Source organism: Phodopus roborovskii, unplaced genomic scaffold (assembly GCF_943737965.1).
Source record: "Phodopus roborovskii unplaced genomic scaffold, PHOROB, whole genome shotgun sequence".
In the NCBI taxonomy this organism is placed as follows: Eukaryota; Metazoa; Chordata; class Mammalia; order Rodentia; family Cricetidae; genus Phodopus; species Phodopus roborovskii.
In genome coordinates this window covers 388,026-411,903 of record NW_026125927.1, presented here as the reverse complement: position 1 = coordinate 411,903, position 23,878 = coordinate 388,026, and the positions used below count along the sequence as shown (strand labels likewise).

The window sequence follows — 23,878 nt, the reverse complement described above, 5'->3', positions numbered from 1 at the left end:
CAACACTCAGGATCAAGGTCATTCTTGGACACATAATGAGTTCAAGGCCATCTTGGGATAAATAATTGAGTGGCCATCTCAAAAAAAAAAAAAAAAAAAATAGAGCTAGAGACAAGTCTCAGCAGGTAATGGCATTGCTACCTGAATTTGACAACCTAAATTCAATCCCCTGCATTCACATGGTGGAAAGAGGGACCCATCTCACCCACCTCTTGCAAGCTGTCTGATCTCCATGGCTCCTTTCCCTACTAAATAAATGTAAAAAATAAAATAAAAAGAAAGGATGTAGTTTCAACTACATACTGTGCTTAGGGTGATGTTCTCAAAAGATTATAGTGAAGCTGAAAAATCCATACTACCCACAGATGTCACAGCTATCCTAACACTGGAGTGCAATACGTTATTCCTTTTGTGGTTTATTCCAGTATAAACAGACCATTGTGCTGCCAGTCATCTAAAAAAAACATAGTACCTGAGAAAAAGTATACACACAGCTTTTTTTTTTTTTTCAGACATAGTCTCACTAGGTAGCCCCTGGCTGGCCTGAAACTCACTATATAGATGAAGTCGACCTCACACAATGATGATCTTTTGCCTCTGCCTCTGAAATGCTGGGATTAAAGGTGTACATTACATTAGGCACTCATCTAGGTTTGCCTAACAGTGAAATTGCCTTCCTATTGATTTCTCAGAATACATCACTGTTGTTGAACAATGCCTAACTGTAATTGAAAATAGGAATTACTGCTGCAGGTGTCAGTTTATTTAGATAAGATTAAAAAGTTATTTTCCTTGGTAGAGTGGAGGTAGAGGTAGTAGAAGCAAAAATTATGTTAAGATCAAAAATGGCCAATGGGTGCCTTATTTTTAAACTGGTCATAGAACTAGTGTCTTCCACTGAGTATTTCTGTCATCTACAATTCTACGACTTCCTCACAAAAATCCACAATAAATTTACAAAACACTCTTGTGGTGCAGTTTCCCCTTCCCCCCCTCTTTTTGGATTTTTGAGACAGGTTTTGTTTCTCTGTACCTTTGGAACCTGTCCTGGAATTGGCTGGCTTTGAATTCACACAGATCCACCTGTCTCTGCTGGGGTTAAAGGCATGCATCACCGCCCGGCTAGTTCCATTCTTAAATCAAGAAAAGGTGATATTTAACGGCCATGACCTTAAATTCCATAGCAGACTTGTAAACACCCCCCCCTCAATGAACAACAGAAATTGATGCCCTCTGAATATTCGTTCTTGCCTGTTTGGGCGTAAAATAAACCTGCTTTTTTAGATCACACTTTTCTGCCTGTGGTGAAGACATGCCATTTTCTTTGACTTTTTCCATCTCTGGGAAATTTTTATGTGAAAGATGTAGTTGCTATGCCATAAGACAAGTGCAACTGTGACGCAACAATTCATTGCAAATTGCCTTACAAAATGATGTCATTTGGTGTTATCTAGTCACTTTTATAACAGCTACTGTTGGCAAAAGCTCCCCTCATTCCATGGTGTGCAAAAAATAGAATTTTCCGGGTTTCCAAGCCCTCAACTTGCGCACTGTGCGTTCGCCGCAGCGCCTCAGGGCCCACCTCCCAGGCAGGCGAGGAGACACTGTCACTGGGGGAGGCGCACAGCCCAGCCTCTCTAGCCCCGACGGCGGTGCTCGGAGGGGAAGCCTCATCCGACCCCGCCTGCAACGCCCCACTACCTCTTTTCCTCGGTTCTCTCCCATTCCCCACCCCCCAGCGCTGCAGTGGCAGGGCCGGCGCAAGGCGCGCGGCAGGAGCGGGACAATCTCCCCTCTACCGGGCTCCCACACCCGCTCCCGCTCCGTGGCGCCGGAAGTGACGAGCATTGGGCTGAAAGATGGCGGCATTGGCGTTTGACCAGGGGGAAGGTAAACACCCGCCAGGCGGCGCCTTGGCCCCCACGGGGCACCCTAAGGGGTTGAGAGGGCCTCCTGGGCCTGCTCTCTGAGCCGCCGCTTCCCGTTCCCGCCCTCTCTCACGGAGAGGCCCGCTTCCGCGTCCTAGACACCGTGGCCCGGGCCCCCTGCAGGCGGGCCCCGCCTCCCTGGGCGGGCCCCGGGCGGCTCCGCGGCCCGCGGGGGGCGCGAGGCCCGGAGCGGCCCCTGGCTTGTGGCCCCGCACGCCCCGCCCCTTTCCCGCCCCTTTCCCGCTTTCCTCCACCCCCGGCGTGGGTGATCCTGAGGCTCGGCGCGCTTCGGGGCAGAAGCCCGGAGACGCCGTCGTCGACTTCGCTGCCGCTGGCGCTTCTGCTGTTGCCCTCGGCCCCCTCAGCTCTCTCCCGGTTCGTGGCCCTAAGCCGGCTCTCCCGCCGAACCTTGTGGGGTGCCGCGAGCCCCCCCTCCCCTCCCTGGTATTGGCAAGTCTGGGCCCCGGCCCCGACGCCGTGCGCCTCCCGCCTAGCCCAACTGTCTGGACTCGCTACTCAAGCGCTGTCTTCTTTCCCAGGACTGGTTCTGAGGGGGCTTCAGGCTCGCACGGTCGACCCGTGCTGGAGTGCTCCGGCCCGGCCAGGGAGCGGCCCCTTGTAGAGGTCCAAGGAGCCTAAGGAGGTCCGTCCCGGCGCCCGACCCTCCCACCGTTCGGCCCACTGGCCCGCTTCTTCCTGATGCAGACTGCCGTCCACTAGAGGCTGGACAGGACCCCCGAGGTGCGTAGCCGCCCCTGGCCGCTGGCCTGCGGAGCCCAGGCTTTGCCCGCGGCCCCGAGGAAGGCACGGGTTCCTTGGCCCTTCCCGCACTGGCCATACCTCAAACATTGGCTAGATGCTGGGACCCAATTTGTCTTTGAGTTTACTTAAATTGTTTGAAATGTAAATTTTTTCAGGGGTAGAGAGGGAGAGGGAGAGAGAGGGAGGGAGAAGGAGGGAGAGGGAGAGAGAGGGAGAGGGGGAGAGAGAGAGTGAGGGAGAGAGGGAGGGAGAGGAAAAAAAGGAAGAAGCATAATTCAGCCATTTTTTGCAGCACAGAGCTGCAGGTACCGTGATTATTTCCCCCCTAACCAGTTCCTTCCCTTTAAAAATCCCATATGTGCCTGAAATAGAACTATGCGAAATTGAGGCATAAACCATGGAATCAGAATGTCTGGGTCTGACTGGGTGACTGAGAAAAATCTCTCACGGATCTTCAGTTTCTTATCTATGAAATGTAGTCAGTAATAGCCACATCAGAAGGTAGCAAGGACTATATGAGGTCATATATGTGAAAATAATCTATAGCTGTTAAGTGCCGTAGAAAATGTAAGGTCATTTCTTTAAGTAACCTTTGCTAGTGGTTAACGTGGCTAACTGTTGCTGCCTCTTAATTTTTATTTTATAAGTAAATAAGTACAGAATAGCAAAACAGTGCACTGATCGATAGCTGTTTGATAGTCACATTGCTGTCCTTCCTCCTACAAAATGCTGCTTATTTAAAATAACGGTATTTTTTAGTTCAAATTTAATGTTACTATAGGGCTTTGCATCTTTCTAGGCCTCTTAGGCCCCTTTCTTACACAGAATATTTAGCACCTTAAATTTGTTTTGTCTTTTTATATTTTTAAGAGTTTTTCTTTTTCAAGCTGTCTTGCTGTTGTCATTTTTAAAAGTGTTTTTTTTTTTTTTAGCTGTATATGCTCTAATTTCAATGTTTGCTTTTCATATCTAGGGAACAGGATGACAGGATGCTTCTACCCATTTGGAAATTGTTTTTGAAGAGCTTACAAATGCATTCATATTTCTCTAATGCTTAATAGATCTTGAAATGTGTAGGGAATTTCAGCTTTTTAACATTTAATGTAATATTTGTATAACTCAATTCTCATTTTTAGTCACAACACTCAGTAGATGCTTTGAGTCCCCGTTTGTTAATTAACACACTTTACTACTGTTTCATTTGGCAGAAAAATAAGATATGTGGTTTGAAAATAGAATTTATTTGCTAGAATTTCAAAACTATAAAATGTTTTGGCTTATATATAGTCAATAAAAGGTGAAGGGATCCTTTTGGAGTATATTTTTAGTTGGTAGTAAATGCTTTTTTTCTGAGTAGTTAGATGTTTAATTTTTAATTCCCTAATCCAATACCAGTTCTCTTTCACAGTATGCTTGTGTGTTTTGTTAAAAGGCAAAATGATGTAAGGTGGGCAGGCTTACTTTGGAAAAAGAACAGCCAACTTTAATATGGCTGATTTTATACTTTGGATTTATCCCTTGTCCTGTCTTGAAGATAATTTTGGCACATCACTACTTTATTAGGAATTTCAGAGTTTGACCTCTCTGTCTTGTTGTGGGTTATTTGGGGCTGAAATCATGGAACCAAGGTTGGCCTGACTGAATTCATGGGTGTTCAGAAGGGGGAGGGGGTCCCGTATTTGGTTTAATAATGTGTGTAAAGTGGCATTGTACAATATAAATGAATAGAAAATTTGTGCCAATAATTTCAAATCTTAATTTTTCTTTACTCAGGACAACATACATCAACAAATAAAAACACATCATGACAAGTCAAGAGAGATGGGAGAAAGGAAAAAGTGTTATTTCAGTACCTTTAACATTTCCCCCCGATTTTGACCCTCTCCCTATGTTGGTGGGCATTTGTCAGATTTGATCTTTGGAACTGCAAATGTTTCATGACTGAATGTTAAGTGAGGACAATGAATCTTGGTCTGGGTTGGGGGCATGTTGTAGATTAATTTATTACCAGCCATTTCTTCAGAACTAGAATGCCATAGCTCCTTTGGGCTTTTTTAAAAATTGAAGAACAACAGAAGTTGGTCATTGTGACATTTTATTTGGGATGTAACAAAGCTTGCCTGAAGATCAGAATGTAGAGCTAGCCATACTAGTTAGCATGTGTAGAGGCCAGGTAGTGGTGGCACAAACCTTCCTAGCACTAGGTGGGTGGAGAGAGAACTATAAGGCTGAAGGTCATGGCATTCAGTCTGAGGATTCCTAGATACAGGATCGCCCATTTTGGTTTGAGGATTTAGTAGAGGTAAGAAAGAAGTTTCTTTAATGGCTGGCTCCTTTGCTTCTCTGGTCTTTTAGCATATACTCCAATTATCTGACTCTGGGTTTTTTATTATTAAGGCCTATTAATAAGGACTTGTGCTACAGGCCATTGGTGAGGGCTTGTAGTAATGGCAGTTAATTAGGAAGGTATAGAACTCAGGAAGACCCTTGCTCCAAAATATCATAGCTTTAGGCCAGTAGGTTGACCTCATAGTTTGGATATTTTCATGTTTAAATTGAATAGTATAGAACATGGAGGTTTGTGAAGTAAAGTTCTTCATAGATCAACTATTATTAAGCATTTACTATGTCCGCACACTGTTCTAGGTGCTGTGGATTCAAGTTAGTGTTACTAGTTTTAACAGTTTTTTTAATCCCCCCCCCCCAGTTTTACACTGTAGCCCAGGTTTGCTTTAAAGTCAAGGTCATCCTCCTGCCTCTGTATCCCATGTACTGGGATTATAGGTATGTGTAAGTATTCCTGGCACAAAACAAAAATTTTTGAACAAAAAATTAAAAATAAAAAGTATGGTGGCCCATTTCTGTAGTTCCAGTACTAGGAGGTGGAAGCAAGAGGATGAGTTGAGAATTTTCCTCAGTAGAGGCAGGCAGCCTGGAATATGAGACATTGTCTCAAACAATTTTACTTTGGTGTTAAATATACTTTAGGAAAAAAATAAAGCAGAGGTGGAGATTCTTTGGTTGATGGTGTAGAAGGCTTTTGTAATTTTTATTTTGTTTGCTTTTTCGAACAGGGTTTCTCTCTGTATGTAGTCTTGGCTCTCCTGAAACTCACTATGCAGACCACAAAACTCATAGAAGTCCACCTGCCTCTGCCTTCTGAGTACTGGGTTTAAAGGTGTATGCCACAAACCTGCTGGGTTCTGTTATTTTAAGAGCGGTTTGGGACAAGGTCTCATTGAATTGACTCTTGCCTAGTGATCTAAAGGGAGTCATAGATGTCTGTATAGAGTGATCCTAGACAAAGAGGAACAGCAAGTGCTGTGAGGCTGGTTTTCGAGGAACAGCAGCAACAAAAGGAAGAGTAGAAGAAACTTATCATTGCCATTTTAGGAACCAATTGGAAAGGCTCCCATAGGTAACTTCTGTCCTAGGTATACCTTGTATTACTGCTGGCACAAAAGTAGGGCTGGAGATGGCTCAATGCCAAAGAGCACTAGTTGTTTCTCTAGAGGACTAGAGTTCAGTTCCCAGCACCCATATGGCATCTCACAGCCATCTGTAATTCCAGTTCCAGATAACTTGAGACTCTTCTGGCTTCCGTGGCCACTAGGCACTTATGTGGTACACAAATAAATATGTAGTCAAAACACCTGTATCACAAAATGATAGAAAATTTAAAATGTAGATGACCGTGGGGGGGGAGGCCAGGAATGGTCCCCCAGATTTTTAATTCAAGTATGAGGAAGGCAAAGGCAGGTGGATCTCTGAGTTCAAAGCTCTCCAAAGCTATAAAGTGAAACCTTGTCTCCAAATAAACAGGGTCTCAGCCAGGGGGTGGTGGCACATGCCTTTAATCCCGGCAGAGGCAGGTGAATCTCTGTGAATTTGAGGCCAGCCTTTTACAAAGAGAGTTCCAGGACAGTCAAGGTCACATAGAGAAACCCTGTGGTGAAAAAGCAAAAAACAAAACAAAAACTCCAAAAAATGGTCTCTGGCTGTCCTAGAATTCACTTTGTAGAGTAGGCTAGCCTCGAATCCAGAGATCTGCTTGCCTCTGCCCCCAAGTACTGGGATTAAAGGCATGCACCACCATATGCAACAGTAGATACCCTTTGAAGTTAGAATTTTTAAAAATATCTTTTTGTCTGTGTTCTTGTGTATGTGGAGGTCAGCACACATCTTTCCCCATATAGTTCCAAGCATTGAATTTAGGTTTTCAGTCTTGGTGGCAAGTGCCTTTACCAGCTAAGCCATCTCTGTAGCCCAGAATTAAGAATTTTAACTGTATTTTGGAGGAGGTTGCTGGGGATTGAACTTCTTCCCAGTGCCTCACATGTACCAGGCAAGTGCTCTATGACTGAATAACATGCTTATCCCAGAACTTTTAATTTTGAAATAATGAAAAGTAAAATATATTCTAAGATTTTTTTTTCCTTTTAGTACTTGGAGGTAGAGGTTGAACCCAGGATTTTGTCTGTGCTAGGTAAACAACTTACCTTTAAGTTATATCTCCAGCCCTTCATATTTTTTTTTATCTCTTTTGTGTATTTGAATGCACATGCATCTGAGCTACGGCAAGAATGTGAAGGTCAGAATGCAACTTGTGGGAGTTGGTTGTTTCCTTCCACCATGTGTGTCTAGGGATCAAGCTCAGATCATCAAGCTTGGCAGCAGTCTTCTTACTCACTGAGTCATCTCACTTGCTGTAGGATATTTAAATACATTTATTTATTTGCTTATTTGTGTGTGCACACATGTGCACAGGCTACACAGCATGAATGTGGAGGATAGAGAACTACTTGTAGAAGTTGGTTCTGTACTAGCATTGGGTCCCTGAGATGGTACTCAGGTCATCAGGCTGCAGCCACTTTTACCCACTGAGAAAGCTCAGTTTTCTTTCTTTAATATGAAATCCTTAAAGTTCATCAGGCTGAGGTGTATATCTCAGTGATGGAGCACTTATATCCCATGTTTGAAGCCCTGGGCTCTGTCCGAAAGCATGGTGTTGTGGGGGTAGGGGAATCTAGCTGAATCATTGAAGCAAATAAGAACAGATAGAAAAAAGTATCTTTTGTCCCTGATAATATCTTTGAATTTAGTTAATACTGCAACATGGACTTGTATTATAACATCAGGAGTTTCCAAAATATTTGTGTTAGTTATATAATTCTTGGGGGAGAAAGAAAATGCTAACAGCACATGATTTGTGATTTCATGTTAAAATGCAGCTTAGAAGATTTGGGATTTTATTTCCCAGTAGAGATTTTCCCTAGAATTCTCACTGGATCCAATCTCTAAAGGCCAGGGAAACTGTTTTCCATGACATCACTCTTGGACTACTACTTATAGTAAGGAATAAGTAAAGGAGAATTAAAGATGAAAAATAGCATTGAAACAGATGGGTTTTTTTTCTTATAGGATGAGTAAATACTAAACATACCTGCAAACTGAAGTAATTTGGATATTAAGTGCCCATATTGAGGCTGGAGGGCTAGATCTTTCTTAGTAGTTTAAGTTGCCATTCACAATTTAGTACTGAGTTATAAAAATATTTTGATGACAAGAACTTCAGTATTAAACAAATATGCAGTCCTTTCTCCCACACTCAGCTTGTGTTCTTTTCCAGTTTGAGTGGTAGCATATATTTGAGGGTAAAGGGAATGCCTATTAGAGCTTAAAAAAAGTCTTGATTTGTAAATTTTCTTTTACCATCACTATATTGAGAAGTGGCTGCTTTGAGATTGTTGAATTTAAGATTATTGGATAGGTTATTGAAATTGTATCAGATTTTATGATTTGGAAATTCTATTTTTTTAAAAGAATACCAACCTTTTAATTTTCCTTTAAATATGCAAGTATGGCATTTCCTGTATAGATGTCATTTTTGGTAGAACAATTTGATAGTGAAGGCAGTATGGACTCATTTACATTTTTCATTAAGGGTAAACATTAACCTTTTGAGAGTCTAGTTTCTATACTGAACAGCTTACAGTTTTGTAGTTTTCAAGCAGCTTTGGGAGGAATATGAAAGCAATAAATTACTGCTTACGTCATAAATATGGAGGTTAGTTGATTTTGTAACATCTTCTACTTAGCTGTCTAGAATTTTGTCTTCAGATCAGAATGGTAGCCTTCTAACTAAAGGGGAAGCATTTAATTTCTATGCCTTTAATTTCCTTACAATTTTACCCCCATAAGACTTAATTTTTTTTTTTTACTGGTCACTGGAGAGTTTGAACTCTTAGAAAATTTTGTGATATAAATAGCTGTAATAATCTTACAAGACAGAGGTGTGCGTGTGCATGTTTTGTGTTGTCACTTATCTCTTATCTTCCCTTCACCAATACTTGAGCAGTCCAAGAACTTCTTTATATCTCTTAAAATTTAGTTGGAGTCTAAACAATGTTGGTTTATGTGGGGCGTATTGATTTATGTAGAAACTGATACTAGGGAATTTTAAAATACTTGTAATTATTTTGAAAATTAACCCCTTGAAGTTGCATAAATTATGATTTTGAATAAAAATAAAAAAATATACACATCTTCTAGAAAATAAGATCTTGAAGTCAGGTGTAGTGGCTCATGCCAGTAATCCCAGCATTTAGGAGATTGAAAAAGAATTGCTATGAGTTCAAAGTCAGCCTAGTCTAGAGTGCAACCCTGTCTCAACACAAAACATCAATCTTTGATAATTTATTGCTGATCATATTTTTCCAAATCTTTCTGTAACATTTGGTTTATTTTTATTTAAAAACAAAACAAAACCTTGACAAGTATTCACATTCTGCATTCTTAAACCTCTGAAAATCAGAGGAAATGTGAAAAGGGCTCTGGACATTGAATTTAAGAAACTCATGTGTGTTAGCTCTTAGCTACATGTCTTAATCCTTAGAACTATTTTTTGTTAGCCCCAAAGCTTTTGAAATACTTTGAGAATAATTTTGACCTTGATAATCCTTTCAGAGGACTGTGACCCTAGTTCTCTTTAGACCATATCATATGCACAAAGACATGAATCAGTCAGTGCCCCCTCAACCCCCGTGTGTGTGTGTGTGTGTGTGTGTGTGTGTGTGTGTGTGTGTGTGTGTGTGTGCGCGCGCGCGCGTGCATATGCACACATTGGGAATTGAACCTTGAATCCAGAGCCCTCCACCACTGAGGTTTGAATTACATCTCTAGGCTCCCATAGCCTTTGTCAGTGCCAAGTTGATAAAGCAGATACACTGTTCAGTATTTTTTTCCTAGTAGTATAAGCATGCCTTTTAATTTTGTCTAATTTAGGTTTATTCCTCTTTTGGAAAAAAATCTATTTTGAATTCTGAAGGCCAAGTATAGACTATGTACACATTAGGTTTATAAGCCATAATTTTATCTTGATGTGAAGATACATGAGAGGTGAAGATAGAGAATTTTTGACCATTTAACATTTTATGTTAGTAATACTTTTTCTCAAAAGTCTCTTACTGGATATTTTCCTAGTCCTCATTGATCATAGAGTTAAATATTTGGGTTTTGTGCTATACTTTTTTATAATTATTTCTTTCTAAAATTGGTATAATTCTGTAGAGAATTTTTATGTAAGGCTTTTTTTTTTTTTTGTTTTGTTTTTCCGAGACAGGGTTTCTCTGTGGCATTGGAGTCTGTCCTGGAACTAGCTCTGTAGACCAGGCTGGCCTCGAACTCACAGACATCCGCCTGCCTCTGCCTCCAAAGTGCCAGAATTAAAGACATGCACCACCAACGCCTGTATGTTTCCTTTTTTATACTTTTATTTTTGCCTTTCTTAGTTATTTAATTAACTTAAATGTATGTTTTGTGTTACAGTTTTTTTTTTCTGTTTCTGTTTAAACCTTGCTATTCTGTCTTTCTTTTTCTCTGTAATGTCCAGGGTATGGATTGTGAACAAGTTGGTTTTGTTTCACGTGGTCATTTGTAAGTTTGGTTATTTGATGCCACAAACATTGTTATTTTAAATCCATGTTATTTAGTAGAATATTCCAGATACATAATGTATTTTAAAATTTTGTTAGCCATAGTGTTTTTAATCCCAAAAGAAAGAAGCAGGTAAAATTATTTTTAATATATTTTATTCAATACAGTATGTCTAAGACAACATAAACTCAATATAAAAACGGATTATTTTACATTATTTTTGTGCCCTTTCTTTCCTTCTATTAAGGTATGTACCCTGTCTTTTTGACACTTAAGTAGATGTGTGACCTTGAATAAAGTCTGTTCATCTGTAAACCTTAGTGTCTTCGTCTATCAAGTAATTTACAGTTGGTCTGGGTTCTGAGAAGTTGGGCTGTGGTTTAAAATGCTGTTGCTAGGGAGAAGGTTTCTGTGAGGTTAGCAGGATTAGATTTATTGTTCAACTCCTAAATAAAAGTGTCAAGTTTACTATTGGGTTTGAGTAGGCACCAAAAAAAAAAAAAAAAAAAAAATAGAGTACTTCAGGTTTGTACACCATGTGAAGTGCTTTATGTGCATTAAGTCATTTAATTCTCAGAGCATCCATTAATGTAGATTTTATTATAACTAGTACCCTCAATTTACATATGATGACACAAGGCCACAGAGAAGCTAAATAGCTTGCTCTAAGGTCACATAGCTAGTAGAGGTAGGTAGAATCACAATTTCATCTCTTGAGTGTGACTCTGGATCTAGACTTTGACTCCTGCTTTCATTGAGAGATGGTATGGTGTTGTCAGTTCATCGTGGAGTATTTCTGCTTCCATACATGCTTTCCATTCAAGTGCAAGTTACTGATCCTGGTCTATAGCTGTTAGTCTTACTGATGAGTTCATTGAGTTTTCCTAGGTGGGAAAGAAATTACTTCATATATGCTCCAGCTGTCAGAAATTACTTTTAGAAGTTGATTTAGATCAGGTAAACTTGATAAAAAGTATTGATGGAACTTTAAGAGTATCTACAGTTCATTTATTTATTTTGTTTTTCAAGATCATGCTTCTCTGTATCCTTGGCTTGCTCTGTAGAACAGGCTGACCTTGAACTCAGATATCACCTCTGCCTCCAAGTGCTGGGATTAAAGGTATGAGCCACCACCACCCAGCTTTAGTTTTAATATGTGTGTGAGAGTACTGAATATCTACATAATCATATAAAAAGCAGAAAAACAAATGGCAGAATTATGCCTCAAAAATTCAGAGATTATATTTAATGCTTTCACTTTTTTACAGAGACAGAAGGCTAAGAAATTTTAAGTAATTAATAGGCATTTCTGTTCTAAGACTTATTTAGGACCCTTGGCTATAAGTAGAAGTTGGTTCAGGTAATAAAAAGGGAAACTTTATTTCAAGAACATAAAGATTTCTTTCAGATCTGGATCTGGGGCCTGGGAAATGAAGCTGTTAAGAAGCACTCTTTGTACTCTTGTTTAGGCTTTCTTCCTTCTCAGTTGACTACATTTTAGTGATAATTAGGAATTAGGCCACAAGTGGATGCCTACCTCTGCTTTTTGACATGTTTTAATTCTAGTCATACATAGTCAGTATACATCCCCTTTCCCCTTTCTCCTGCCCCTTGCCTTTCCAGATTTCTTGACAAAGTGGTATTCATCTTGATTTATATTTCCCAAGTGGATCTGACTATATGTGATTGGGGCTATAACCAAAGTGGAGTCTACTTGCTAGGAATTCTAGGAAGGCTAGGCAAAGAGGAAGGTACCCAGTGTTCAAGACAGGGGACTTGCTCATGTCTTCATTACTTTTTTTCTCTTTTGGACAGGGAGTTTCCTGTCCTTTATTGTCATATGATTTTTCTGCCATATTTAGGTGTTTTGATTACTTTTTTTTTTGAGACTATGTCTCAATGCTGTAGGCCAGGATGTTCTGCAATTTGTAGTAGTCCTCTTGTCTCAGCTTTCCAAGTAGCTGGAATTATAGGCATGATCCACCACACTTGGGTCTGGATTACTTTTTAATATCTCCTACAAGTAGTGCATGGCCTGTCCACAAAACAAAAAATACCCTCCAAATCAATTTCAATACCTGCTTTATTTTTGTTGCATAGGGATTGAACCTGGGATAGGGATTGAACCTGGGGCCTTGCACATGTTGAGTTGTATTGCTGATGTGTACAGCAATTGAGTTGATTGCAGTCTACATAGCTACTTTAAACTTTTTCAGTTAGATGCTGGAGAGGTGGTTCAGTGGTAAAGAGCACTTGTTGCTCTTGCAGAAAGTGAGTTTGGTTCCTAAAACCCATATGGTAACTTACAACCATCTGTAACTCCAGTTCTACCCATCTATGCCCTATTTTGAACCAGTCATGCTTATGATACACATATGTACAGTTATGCAGATAAAGTCCTAGTAAACATAAAATAAACCTTAAAAAGTTATTTTTTCATTCAGATAGTGTTTTTTTCCATAAAGGTGAACATAACTCTTTGAATCCTTTCAATGTAGAAGTAACTATTGCATACACTGGATTATTTTTCCTTCCTTTATTTTTAAGCAGTATTGAAGATTGATGTCAGGGCTTTGTGCATGGTAGGCAAGCACTTTACTGTGCTCTAGCCCTTAGAGATGAGCTTTCTGATATGAAGTAAAATATATACTAATTTAGGCAATGTCAAAAATAATAGCAATGTCTAGGCTTCTTTGTTAAATTCTCATTGAATGTGATTGGTATATATGGGTGATCTGTGATACTTGGCAACCATGACCCTGAGACCCTACCAGAATTTTTATCCAGATTAATATGTTATGATGTTTTACTTGGTAGTGTGGTGGTAGCCTTCTTCTGCAGTGATTATACAAACACAATGCTGTTTGAGGTTACTTTTGTTCCTAGTATTTTATTTTTATATACATACCTTGCATTACTTGAAAACTTCTGAGCTAATTAACTTTTAAAAAGGATACAGCATGGTGGTGCATGCCTTTGATCCTGGTACTCCGGAGGCAGAGGCAGGTGGGTTTCTGAGTTAAATGTCATTTTGGTCTACAGCGTGAATTTCTAGACAGCCACAGAGTGACACAGAGAAACCCTGTCTCCAAAAACCAAAACCAAAACAAAACAAAAATTCAGATAAGACAAAATTGATGGGTTATATTATTAAGTAGCATAGGTTGGTCTTGAACCTTCTGTAACCAGACTGAACTCAAACTCAATCTTCTAGTCTCAGCCTTTTTAACTCTAGAATTATAAGTTGCTTGCTTACTTTGATCTTTAATATGCAAATTAAAATAATTCTGATAAGTATTACATTGTCTAGTATATTCCCCCATATACAAAAGCTGGCCCTCTTTTATCCTATGTTTCTCAAACAAAATTTCATATTAAAAATATTTTTAGCCAGTCATGGTGGTGCATACATTTAATTCCAGCACGTAGGAGGCAGAGGCAGGAGGATCTCTGTGAGTTTGAGACCTGCTTGGTGTACATAGCAAGGTTGAGGATAGCTGGGGCTTCATAGAGACCCTGTCTCAAAAAAAAAAAGATTTAAAAATATTTTTAAAGATTATTTTTGCCTTTTAATTTTTAATATTTGAACAAGGTCTTAACTGCATAACCATGTTTGGACAGGAGGCAGAGACAGCCTGGTTTGCATAATGAGTTTGTAGTCAAGGATGACGTTGAACTCCTGATCCTCCTCTTTCCACTTCAGTGAGATTACAGGTATATGTCATCACACCTAGCTTCATTTGTTCATGGATTTAGGCTGGGTTCAGTACTGATTAACAGGTTAAAAAGTCAAGAAGCTAAAAAGCATAGTATCAAAGACAACATATTGAAGCAGTAGGAAATCGTGAACACCTCATGAGAGTGGAGGAGTGGTGCTTTAGTGTGCTTGAGCACTGCCCTTTTCTCCTTGATTGCATCCATTGTACATGGAGGTTTCCTGATTGGCACATATATCCATATGTAATGTAGTACTCGGCACACAGGTATTTTTCCTTTCAGTAGATAAAAGGAAAACTATGCTAATAGAACAGTGAGATTGGCAAGTGTTATGTCCTGAAGGAGGAGATAGAGCAGGTGACAGGAATCAGATATGTTGCCAGTTGCTTTGTTGGAAGGGCTCTTGTTCAAAACATCCAACCAGAGGAAAAAAGGATTGAGATTAGGTCCCAGCATTGTCACTTGACAGGGTTTCAGAGCCACTGATGTTGGCAGCTACACCTTTTGATTATGTTCTTCAAGTCTGATGTGTAGGTAATGTTTCAGTAGATAACTGAAACATATAATTCAATGAGTTCTAGACTGTTTTCAAAGTGAGGTTTATGGTGTACATACAGGGTTTCTCTGTGTAACAGCCCTGACTGTCCTGGAACTTGCTTTGTAGACCAGACTTGCCTTGAACTCACTGAAATCCACCTGTCTCTGCCTTCCAAGTGCTGGGATTAAAGGCGTGCGCCACCATGCCTGGCTTCATTTCTTAATTATGTGGGAAGGATTTGTTAGTCTGAGACAGGAAGATGATGTGAGTTCAAGACTAGCCTGGACTGCAAAGTGAGTCTCTGAATTCCTGTCTCAAAACCATCTCTCCTCCAATGGATATAATATTTCAGAGATTTGTTCATATAAGTTATGATTAGTTTGGTAACATCTTTTGATTGTGTATCAGTACTCACCAGTAGGGAATGGCTTACAGTTATTTAAAGAAATAACTGTCTAGAGTTATGATTTTTGTTTATCAGGAGAGTATGTAAGACAAAGAGGCAAGAAAAATGGAAGCTCTGGCAGGGGTTGTTGATTTGGTATGAGAAAGTATAAGATATGAAAAGAGTGATAAAGTTAAGATATGATGTAACAAGTGAAGAGGAAGAATGTTAGTAGCTGTGGTGGTAGAGGCTTATGATCATATACTTAGGAGGCAAGAGGCCTGAGTCTTTGACTGGCTTGGGGTATATGGTTTCTTTCTTTGGAAGGAGCAATGTTCCAGGCCTCAGAAACCCACAGAGACAGCTGACCTGAACAATGGGGGAGTTCTTGGACCCCCAGACTGAAAGCTGAGAAACCAGCATTGGACCGACTCAGACTCCCTGAATGTGGGTCTCAGTTAGAAGGCCTGGGCAGTCTAAGGGACCTCTTGACAGTGGAACCAGGATGTATCCCTGGTGCACAAAAGGACTTTGGGAGCACATTCCCCATGGAGGGATACTCCCTTAACCTAGAGGCAGGAGGGAGGGCCTAGACCCTACTCCAAATGACTTGACAGATTTTGTTGATCCCTCCTGGAAGGCATCACCTTCCCTGTGGAGGGGGGTGTTGGGGGTATGGGAGAGAGAGGGAACTGGGATCGATATGTAAAATAAGAAGTTATACACACATATAGAACAGAGAACAATGATTTAAACCACACAAAAAGAAATAAGTAATGTTAATTAGGAAATTGATAGTTTGGATTTCAGATGTGTACTAGTTCTGGATGAGGGCACACCTTAGGGTTTGCAGTGGAGTAATAGCAGTTGAGGGATACTGGGAGCTATGACTTAGTTTTTTGTGGGGGCTATTTTGTGAATGCTGAAGGGGTGCATGTAACTCAGCTAGATGACAGGTGGGAGAGTGAGTGATTCATCAAGAGGAATGTAACAAGAGACAACAGAGGATGGATTTTTATCTTATCAAAAGTCTCAAGTTTTATTTAGGGAAAGGATGGTAGAAAGTTAAGGAAAGGATTAGAAATATCTGTATGCCTTGGAAGAATATTTTTTATAAGATGGGTGAAGGTGAGACTAGAAGCAGAATGTCTGGAAGGTGGGAATTTGAGGAGAAAATATTTAAATGAGGATGGAGAAGGAACTTTGCAACCATCATGTACACGTAAGGATATTTGTGTCTAACGAAGCAAGGTTCTATAGGGCATAATGGAAGGAGTTGTGAGGGCATTCAGGGATGGAGAAATCGTTAGAGCAAGCTCCCTTCCTCCCTTCTTCCCTCTCTTTCCTTCCTTCCCTCCCTGTTTTGGTTTTTCGAGACAGGGTTTCTCCATTTGGAGGCTGTCCTGGAACTCACTCTGTAGACCTCGAATTCACAAAGCTCTACCTGCCTCTGCCTCCCAAGTGCTGGGATTAAAGATATGCATTACCATACCTATTTTCATTTCTTAACTATGTGAAAATTTGTTTACTTTCCTTTAAAGGTTATATATTTTAAATATAGAAGCATTCATTGTTTTAAAAAATGAGGTTAATAATGTAAGTATAAAGGAAATACCTCTTAAAATTTAAAACCCAGGCTTATCATTTTACTATTCTAGACTTTTTCTCATCTGAACAAATACATATGTAGTTTAATTTTGAAGCTATACTCAATATATCATGGTAACATCTAATAAACATCCTTTGTTAGAATAGACATATTGTTACCACCACTCTTACCTTTTATAGTAATCTACTATTAGACTGTACCATATTTATTTTTTAATCTGTTCTCAGACTTGTTTTTTGGTTTAAAGAGTGTCTTGTTATATAGCTCTGACTGGTTAGAACTTGATGCAATTCTCCTGCATCTACTTCCCAAGTGCTGCTTAGATTGTAGATATGTGCCATATGCCTCATAAGTATTAAGTTTTTGAGTTTTTTTTGTGGACAAGGAAGGTCGTTCTTTGTAGCCCAAGGCAGGAGCTGGTCTGGAACTTGCTGTGTAAATCAGGCTGACTTTGAATTCTCAGCACGCTTTGTTTATCACCTTCCTTTCCATCCCTTTCCCCCTTCCTACTTTTCTCACTCCATCATGTGCATACTGGCCTGGAACTCTGGATTAGAGTGATGTTTTTCTCTCAGCCTCTTGAGGAGCTGGAACTGTAGATGCATGCTACTGTGCCAGATACTTTATAGTAGTAGTTCAAGTAGTTCTAAGAATTTTATTTGCACAATTTGGCATATTTATCCAATTTCTTTCTTTGGGTGAATTTCTAGGAATTTTCAAATTTGGCTCTTTTTTGGTATAATTTTTTTTCCTTCCTTCCTTCTTTCCTTCCTTTCTTTGCTTTTCCTTAACTAGGTATTTGCTTATGCAATCTTTTGTACTCCTAATTTTGGAGCATGTATATATTTGATGGACTGCATAAAGTAAGTCAGATGGGTGTGTATTGTAAGTTGACAGGTTACCATTGTTTGATAGATATATTTTTTATTAGTGTCTTTTTACCAGGTAGGAAGCCAAAATCATTAGCTTGGAAACTTTCATGGAAGGTTTCCTTCTTTCTGATGGTTTGTATACTTTAAGATATTGCCAGTAGACCTAAGATATTATAAAAATTCTTACAGCTTTTAATAATACTTTCTGAATGCATGGTCATGATTAATACCATTTTCTGTAATTACTTTTTTTCAGGTGATTCATGGCAGGGGACGTGGAAGGTTTCTGTTCTTCCATCCATGACACCAGTGTCTCTGCTGGGTTCAGAGCACTGTATGAGGAGGGATTGCTTCTCGATGTCACTCTGGTTATTGAAGACCATCAGTTCCAGGCCCATAAAGCGCTCTTGGCCACCCAGAGTGATTACTTCAGAATTATGTTCACAGCAGACATGAGAGAACGCGATCAGGACAAAATTCACTTGAAAGGTCTAACAGCTACTGGTTTCAGCCACGTTCTTCAGTTTATGTATTATGGAACTATAGAACTGAGTATGAATACTGTTCATGAAATCCTTCAGGCTGCAATGTATGTTCAGCTTATAGAAGTGGTGAAGTTCTGCTGTTCTTTTCTGTTAGCCAAAATCTGCTTAGAAAATTGTGCAGAAATTATGAGACTCTTAGATGATTTCGGTGTTAACATCGAGGGAGTCAGGGAGAAGCTGGACGCCTTTCTGCTAGACAACTTTGTGCCACTCATGTCCAGGCCTGACTTCCTATCCTATCTGAGCTTTGAGAAGCTCATGTCTTATCTGGATAATGATCATCTGAGCAGGTTTCCCGAAATAGAGCTGTACGAAGCTGTGCAGTCTTGGCTGCGACATGATAGACGACGATGGAGACATACAGATACCATCATTCAGAACATCAGGTTTTGTTTGATGACTCCATCCAGCGTTTTTGAGAAGGTTGGTGCATTTGAAAGCAGTAGACAGGACTCCTCATTTAGTTAAAGATGTTGTTATAGATAAGATTCCCAGAGTTGGTCAGGAGTCAAAAAAGGAGTAGTTTGTAAGACTATTTTCTATATAAGAAACTAATGTTGTTATATCTTATGCATTTAGGTGTTTTTAAAATACATTTTGTGGGTGAAGGGTAAACCAGGTAGGTAGTAGAATAGTTCCACCTTTAAAGTACTTTTAAGGTTGGATTATAATGTGATGCAAGTATTACAAGTTTGCTTCAGCTTTTCTTATTAACTGGGTTATTTTATTTTTAAAAGTTAATTTAAGTAATCTAGTGCTAGATTTGGCATTGACGATTTTTACATTTCTACATGGTACATATATTAAATGTATTTTCTTATTTAAAATACAGTAAGGGCACATACAATAGCTCTTGATGACCAGTAGGCCACTGAGTGATTGTCTTCCATACTCTTGCTTATTTCTGCTCCTCATTTCACTGTGAATACTAACTAAATTTATCCATGAAAACAAGATATATATAAATTTCAAACTAGTAGACCATAAATTCTCTATATACATTCATCAATCATCCCTGTGTACATTTTACCATGTAAATGGTTCTATTTTAAAATACTTTCTCTAAAACAGCCTCGACCTTTTTGCAAGCATCTTCATTTTTATATCAGAGTCTCACTTGTGATCCATTCTTGCCCAAAGGAGAGAGAGCAGCTTCAGTAATTGCTTAACTTAATTGGTTTCTAATCACATGGTTACCTCTGGGGCTCTGTTTACCTCTTGCATCTTTCCGTCTTTCTAGGAAGCACACAAAACTTGGTCAACAGACACCCTTCATATTAAAACACTCAGCTTTAACTAACACACTGTGTGAAAAATCATTTCTGAAAAGGAGGTTTGTTTATGCCATTTGATAAATAAACAAATTGCACCTTTGAATAACACTCAGCAGCCTGGCATGTTTTTCTTTTTCCCCCTTCTGAACTGCTATGAAATGTCATTATCTTTACTAGAGAATTTTATGGAATTTTATCTTTATTCTCAGAATGTATTAATATGACAGACATATTTGAAACTAAATGATATATTTGTTTTTGTTCAGTAAGAACCAGCCCCATATCAACTATGTAAATCATTTGCTGCTTATGTTGTTGATTTTTTTTCTACCTTTACTATTGTTTTTATTGCTCTCTTTCCCTGGGGATTCATGTTTTGTCTTTATACATTAAATGAGGATGCTTTCTCACTGCTAAAACAGAGGCTCCTGCCACCCAATTTCAATCTAGATTGAAATAGAAAGTATTTGTGAAATAGAAAATAAAATTTCATCTCTTGTGAGACAATATAATGGTTAACCAATAGCAGTTAATGATTTGTAAATGCTGAGCTGCTAGACTAGCCTATATTTCAATTATTTTTCAAGGTAGGCAATTATTACAGTGGCTAAAAGGGTAGTTGTTTAACAGTTGATTTGCTGATTTCCTTTTATACCTATGGCATAATAGTGGTTATTCCCTTTGGCTAAGAGTGTGGCTTTATCAGGGTAAAAATTGTATTAAAACCTCTTTCTGGAATTACTTTCTTAGGAAAACTTAAGACTCAGTTGAGAAATTTTTCATTTTTTTTGTAATATAAAATCTTTCACTTTTAATTGACTAATACTAGCTTATCTTGATAGTATGTGAGATTTAAGTTTATCAAAGCAATCTGTGGCTTTTTAAATGTTGAGATGCACTTCCATTATGCAGATTAGAGGCCCTCTCTCTAGAACTATAACTTTACAAACCAAACCAATATGGAGAATTTGTTTGGCAACTATATATTTAGATAGGGTTTGTCATGGTGGTTTGATCTCAGCACTTAGGCAGAGACCAGATGTAGAGAGACCCTGTCTCAAAACAAAGAGTTTAGTTATTGTACATTTTATATTTATAATTCCTTGAAAATAATATTCATATATTTTTCTTGTATTCAGAATATTACAAGTCCCATACAAGGGCATTTTTACTATATATATATATGCCTGGCCCCAGAGTGGGCATAAAAGTGCTGCTCCTCTTTAGTAAGAGAGATTCCATGTGCAAGAAGTATAACTATTTTTGATTTGTGGTTTTTATCCCATTTGCTGAAATTTATAAAATTAGATTTTTTTTTCTTCAAATAAGGCTTTTACTGTATCCCAGGCTGGGCTTTAACATTTTATAGAGCCCAGGCTGGCCTCACACTCAGGATAATCTTCCTGCCTCAGCCTTAAAGTGCAGGGATTATATGCACTTCCCACATCTGGCAGGGAGTGTTGATATGGCCTTGTTTTGGCTTTTATGTATTTTAAATTTTCTGTTGTAAATTTACTTAAACATGCAAATATAAGGATCACTTGAAAACAAACATACCATGTAAGTTAATAGTTGTTAACATATTTGCTGGATAGATAGAGATTGTATAGTTTTTTTTGTCTGTGTTTTTTTTTCTCCTGCCTGAGCTGGCTCAAAGAATGTTGTAGAGCCAGGCAGTGGTGGTACATGCCTTTAATCCCAGCATTTGGGAGGCAGAGGCAGGCAGATCTGAGTATGAGTCTAGCCTACACAGAGAAACCCTGTTTCAAAAAAAAATAATAAACAAAAGAATGTTGTAGACATTGTGACCATTCATCCCTAACTGCTTCAGCTATCATTTCCCAAGATTAAGGATATCATCCTGCATATACCAAAATACTATTGTCATACTCAAGAGAATTAACAATATTTCTTTAGTGTCATGTAACATTCAGGTCATTTTCTGTTAGTTCAAAGGTGTCTTTTTTGGTTGCTTTTCACGAACTAAATTTTAATCAAGGTTTGCACAGTACATTTGGTTGTCTTTGTTTTAATTTTGAATTATCTCCCCCTTTCCTCATTTGTTATAAGGATATTCAAACATGTGAGAAGTTGAATGAATAGCATAATGAACACTTGTACAGTGTATAGCCATTGCCTAGATTCAAGAACTGCTAACATTTGACATTTGTTTCCTAGCTTTTGAAAATCAGTTGTAAATATCAAGATACCTCACTCTAATACTTAACTGTCTTTCTTCTATGAGTAAGGGTTTTTATTACTTAAATACAATATTATTTTTACCTTAGCACTAATAGTAAGACCCATCAAATTGCTAATGGATAGTCTAGTTTTTGCAGTTGCTTCCAAGATCCACTAGAATCCAGTGTTTATACATTGCTTTTTGGCCATTATGTATATCTAAGTTTTCTTAATACACAGCAGCCTCCACCTTTCTTTTCCTTCCTTCCTTCCTTCCTTCCTCCCTCTCTTCCTTTCTCCCCCTCCCTCCTTCTATCCCTCCCTCCCTTCCTTCCTTCAAGACTTGACTGTTCATTGATAGTCTCAGTACATTTTATATTCTGGATGTATTCTAGATGTTGTGTTGTTAACTTAGTTTCTTTATACCCTTTGTTTCCTAGTAACACATCTACATTTTAGCATCTTGTTTTTTCATGAACAGTTTACAGGAAAATACTGTAATGTCACAGGAAAAACTTGGGAAACCATTTGGCTGCTCTGATTAGGCTTAGAAATCACCTATTTTTGTATTATGACTCCAAGCAGCTAATTTCTGTGATGAAAACAAAAAAAAATTTCACTCTGTTCTGGGTTTTTTTAGTTTTTTTTTTTTTAGAGTAATAAAATTTCCCCTCACTTAAAGAAAAAGTAGAATATTTCAGTTTATTGGAGTTAAATTATGTGAAGGGCTAAAATCCTTCTTAATAAAAAAAAAAATCAGCTTGAGACTTCAGTCTATAGTATAAGCTTAGCATGCACTGTAACTAGTTTCTAGCACTACCCAAATCAGGTATAACTGATTTACCTGTAAAATGAGGATAACATTGAGCTTTACTGTTCAAAGATTAAGACAATAAAAAAGCAGAGCTGGAGAAATGGGTCAGCAGTTAGGAGCACTGGCTGCGCTTCCAGAGGACCTGAGTTCGATTCCTAGCACTCACGTGGCAGCTCATAACTGTCCATAACTCCATTTCCAGGGGAATCAATGGCACCAGACATGTACATTCAGGCAAAATACCAATACACATAAATAAATACATCTTTTTTTTTGTTTTTTTTTTGTTTGTTTGTTTTTTTGTTTTTTCAAGACAGTTTCTCTGTGGCTTTGGAGCTCTTGTAGATCAGGCTGGTCTCAAACTCAAAGAGATCTGCCTGCCTTTGCATCCCGAATGCTGGGATTCAAGGCATGTGCCACCAGTGCCCAGCTTATTTTTATTATTATTATTATTATTATTATGTCTTTTTAAAAGGCAACAAAAAGGATGTTTATTATCTCAAATTTACTTTGGAACTAAGAATTAAACCTAGGACCTTAGTGAATACTAGCTAGGTTCTCTACTATTGAACTAACTATATCCCTAGACTTAAATAATTTTGAGATTGATTACATGTTGAAATTGTACTTTGAATATATTGAGTTAAATATGTTAAAAGAAAATTTTACCTTTTGTGCTTTTTAAAATGTAGCACATGTAAAATTGCATCTTTTGGCTTACATTTGTCATTTGGATTATATTTTTATAGCAGAATACTGCTCTAAAGTTAAGGAACTGAGTTCTCATTAGCAACTTTGACTATACATATAGTAAGCTGATTTTTCTCACATTTAACTCCCTCTCCCTAATTCTCACCCTTTGGTTATGGTTATATACAGTTAGTGTTAAAGAACTCCCAGACCTAAAGATTCATTGTGTGGTTGATAAAGATTAGCTTTGTCATGATCCTTTTTCTGTCTTCAGGAAAATAAGCACCTATACAAAGTTTTGGGAAGAAACTTCTTCTTGAAGCAGTAGCTATCAGATCTGAGCAATGGCATCTTAAAAGGAAAAGACGTATTCTTTTTCTCCGTGAAGATAAGCTCCACCCAATCCGATCTCAGGAATCTGAATAAGGCCCTCTAGCTGTGTTGAAATCACTAGGACCACTAGGTTTATTCTACTGCATTATCATTCCCTATATAATTCCTTCTGAATTTCTCTTAGCATGCACAAGCACACACACACACACACACACAGAGAGAGAGAGAGTTTTGTGTGTACATAATACATATATGTGTTTGCCAGGTTGTGTCCACTAAGTACTTTCCACGTAGG

At 38.6% G+C, this 23,878-nt stretch overlaps 1 protein-coding gene across 1 annotated transcript in view; it reads left to right on the top strand.

The window, feature by feature from the left end:
• The first annotated feature begins 2,184 nt into the window (after positions 1-2,184).
• Positions 2,185-23,878, top strand: part of Klhl15 (kelch like family member 15) — a 37,967-nt gene continuing 16,273 nt past the window's right edge. Inside the window, exons 1-2 of the mRNA XM_051178988.1 lie at positions 2,185-2,669; positions 18,003-18,714. Coding sequence (XP_051034945.1) covers positions 18,010-18,714 — 705 coding nt within the window. The 5' untranslated portion in view covers positions 2,185-2,669; positions 18,003-18,009. The remainder of the gene's footprint in view (positions 2,670-18,002; positions 18,715-23,878) is intronic.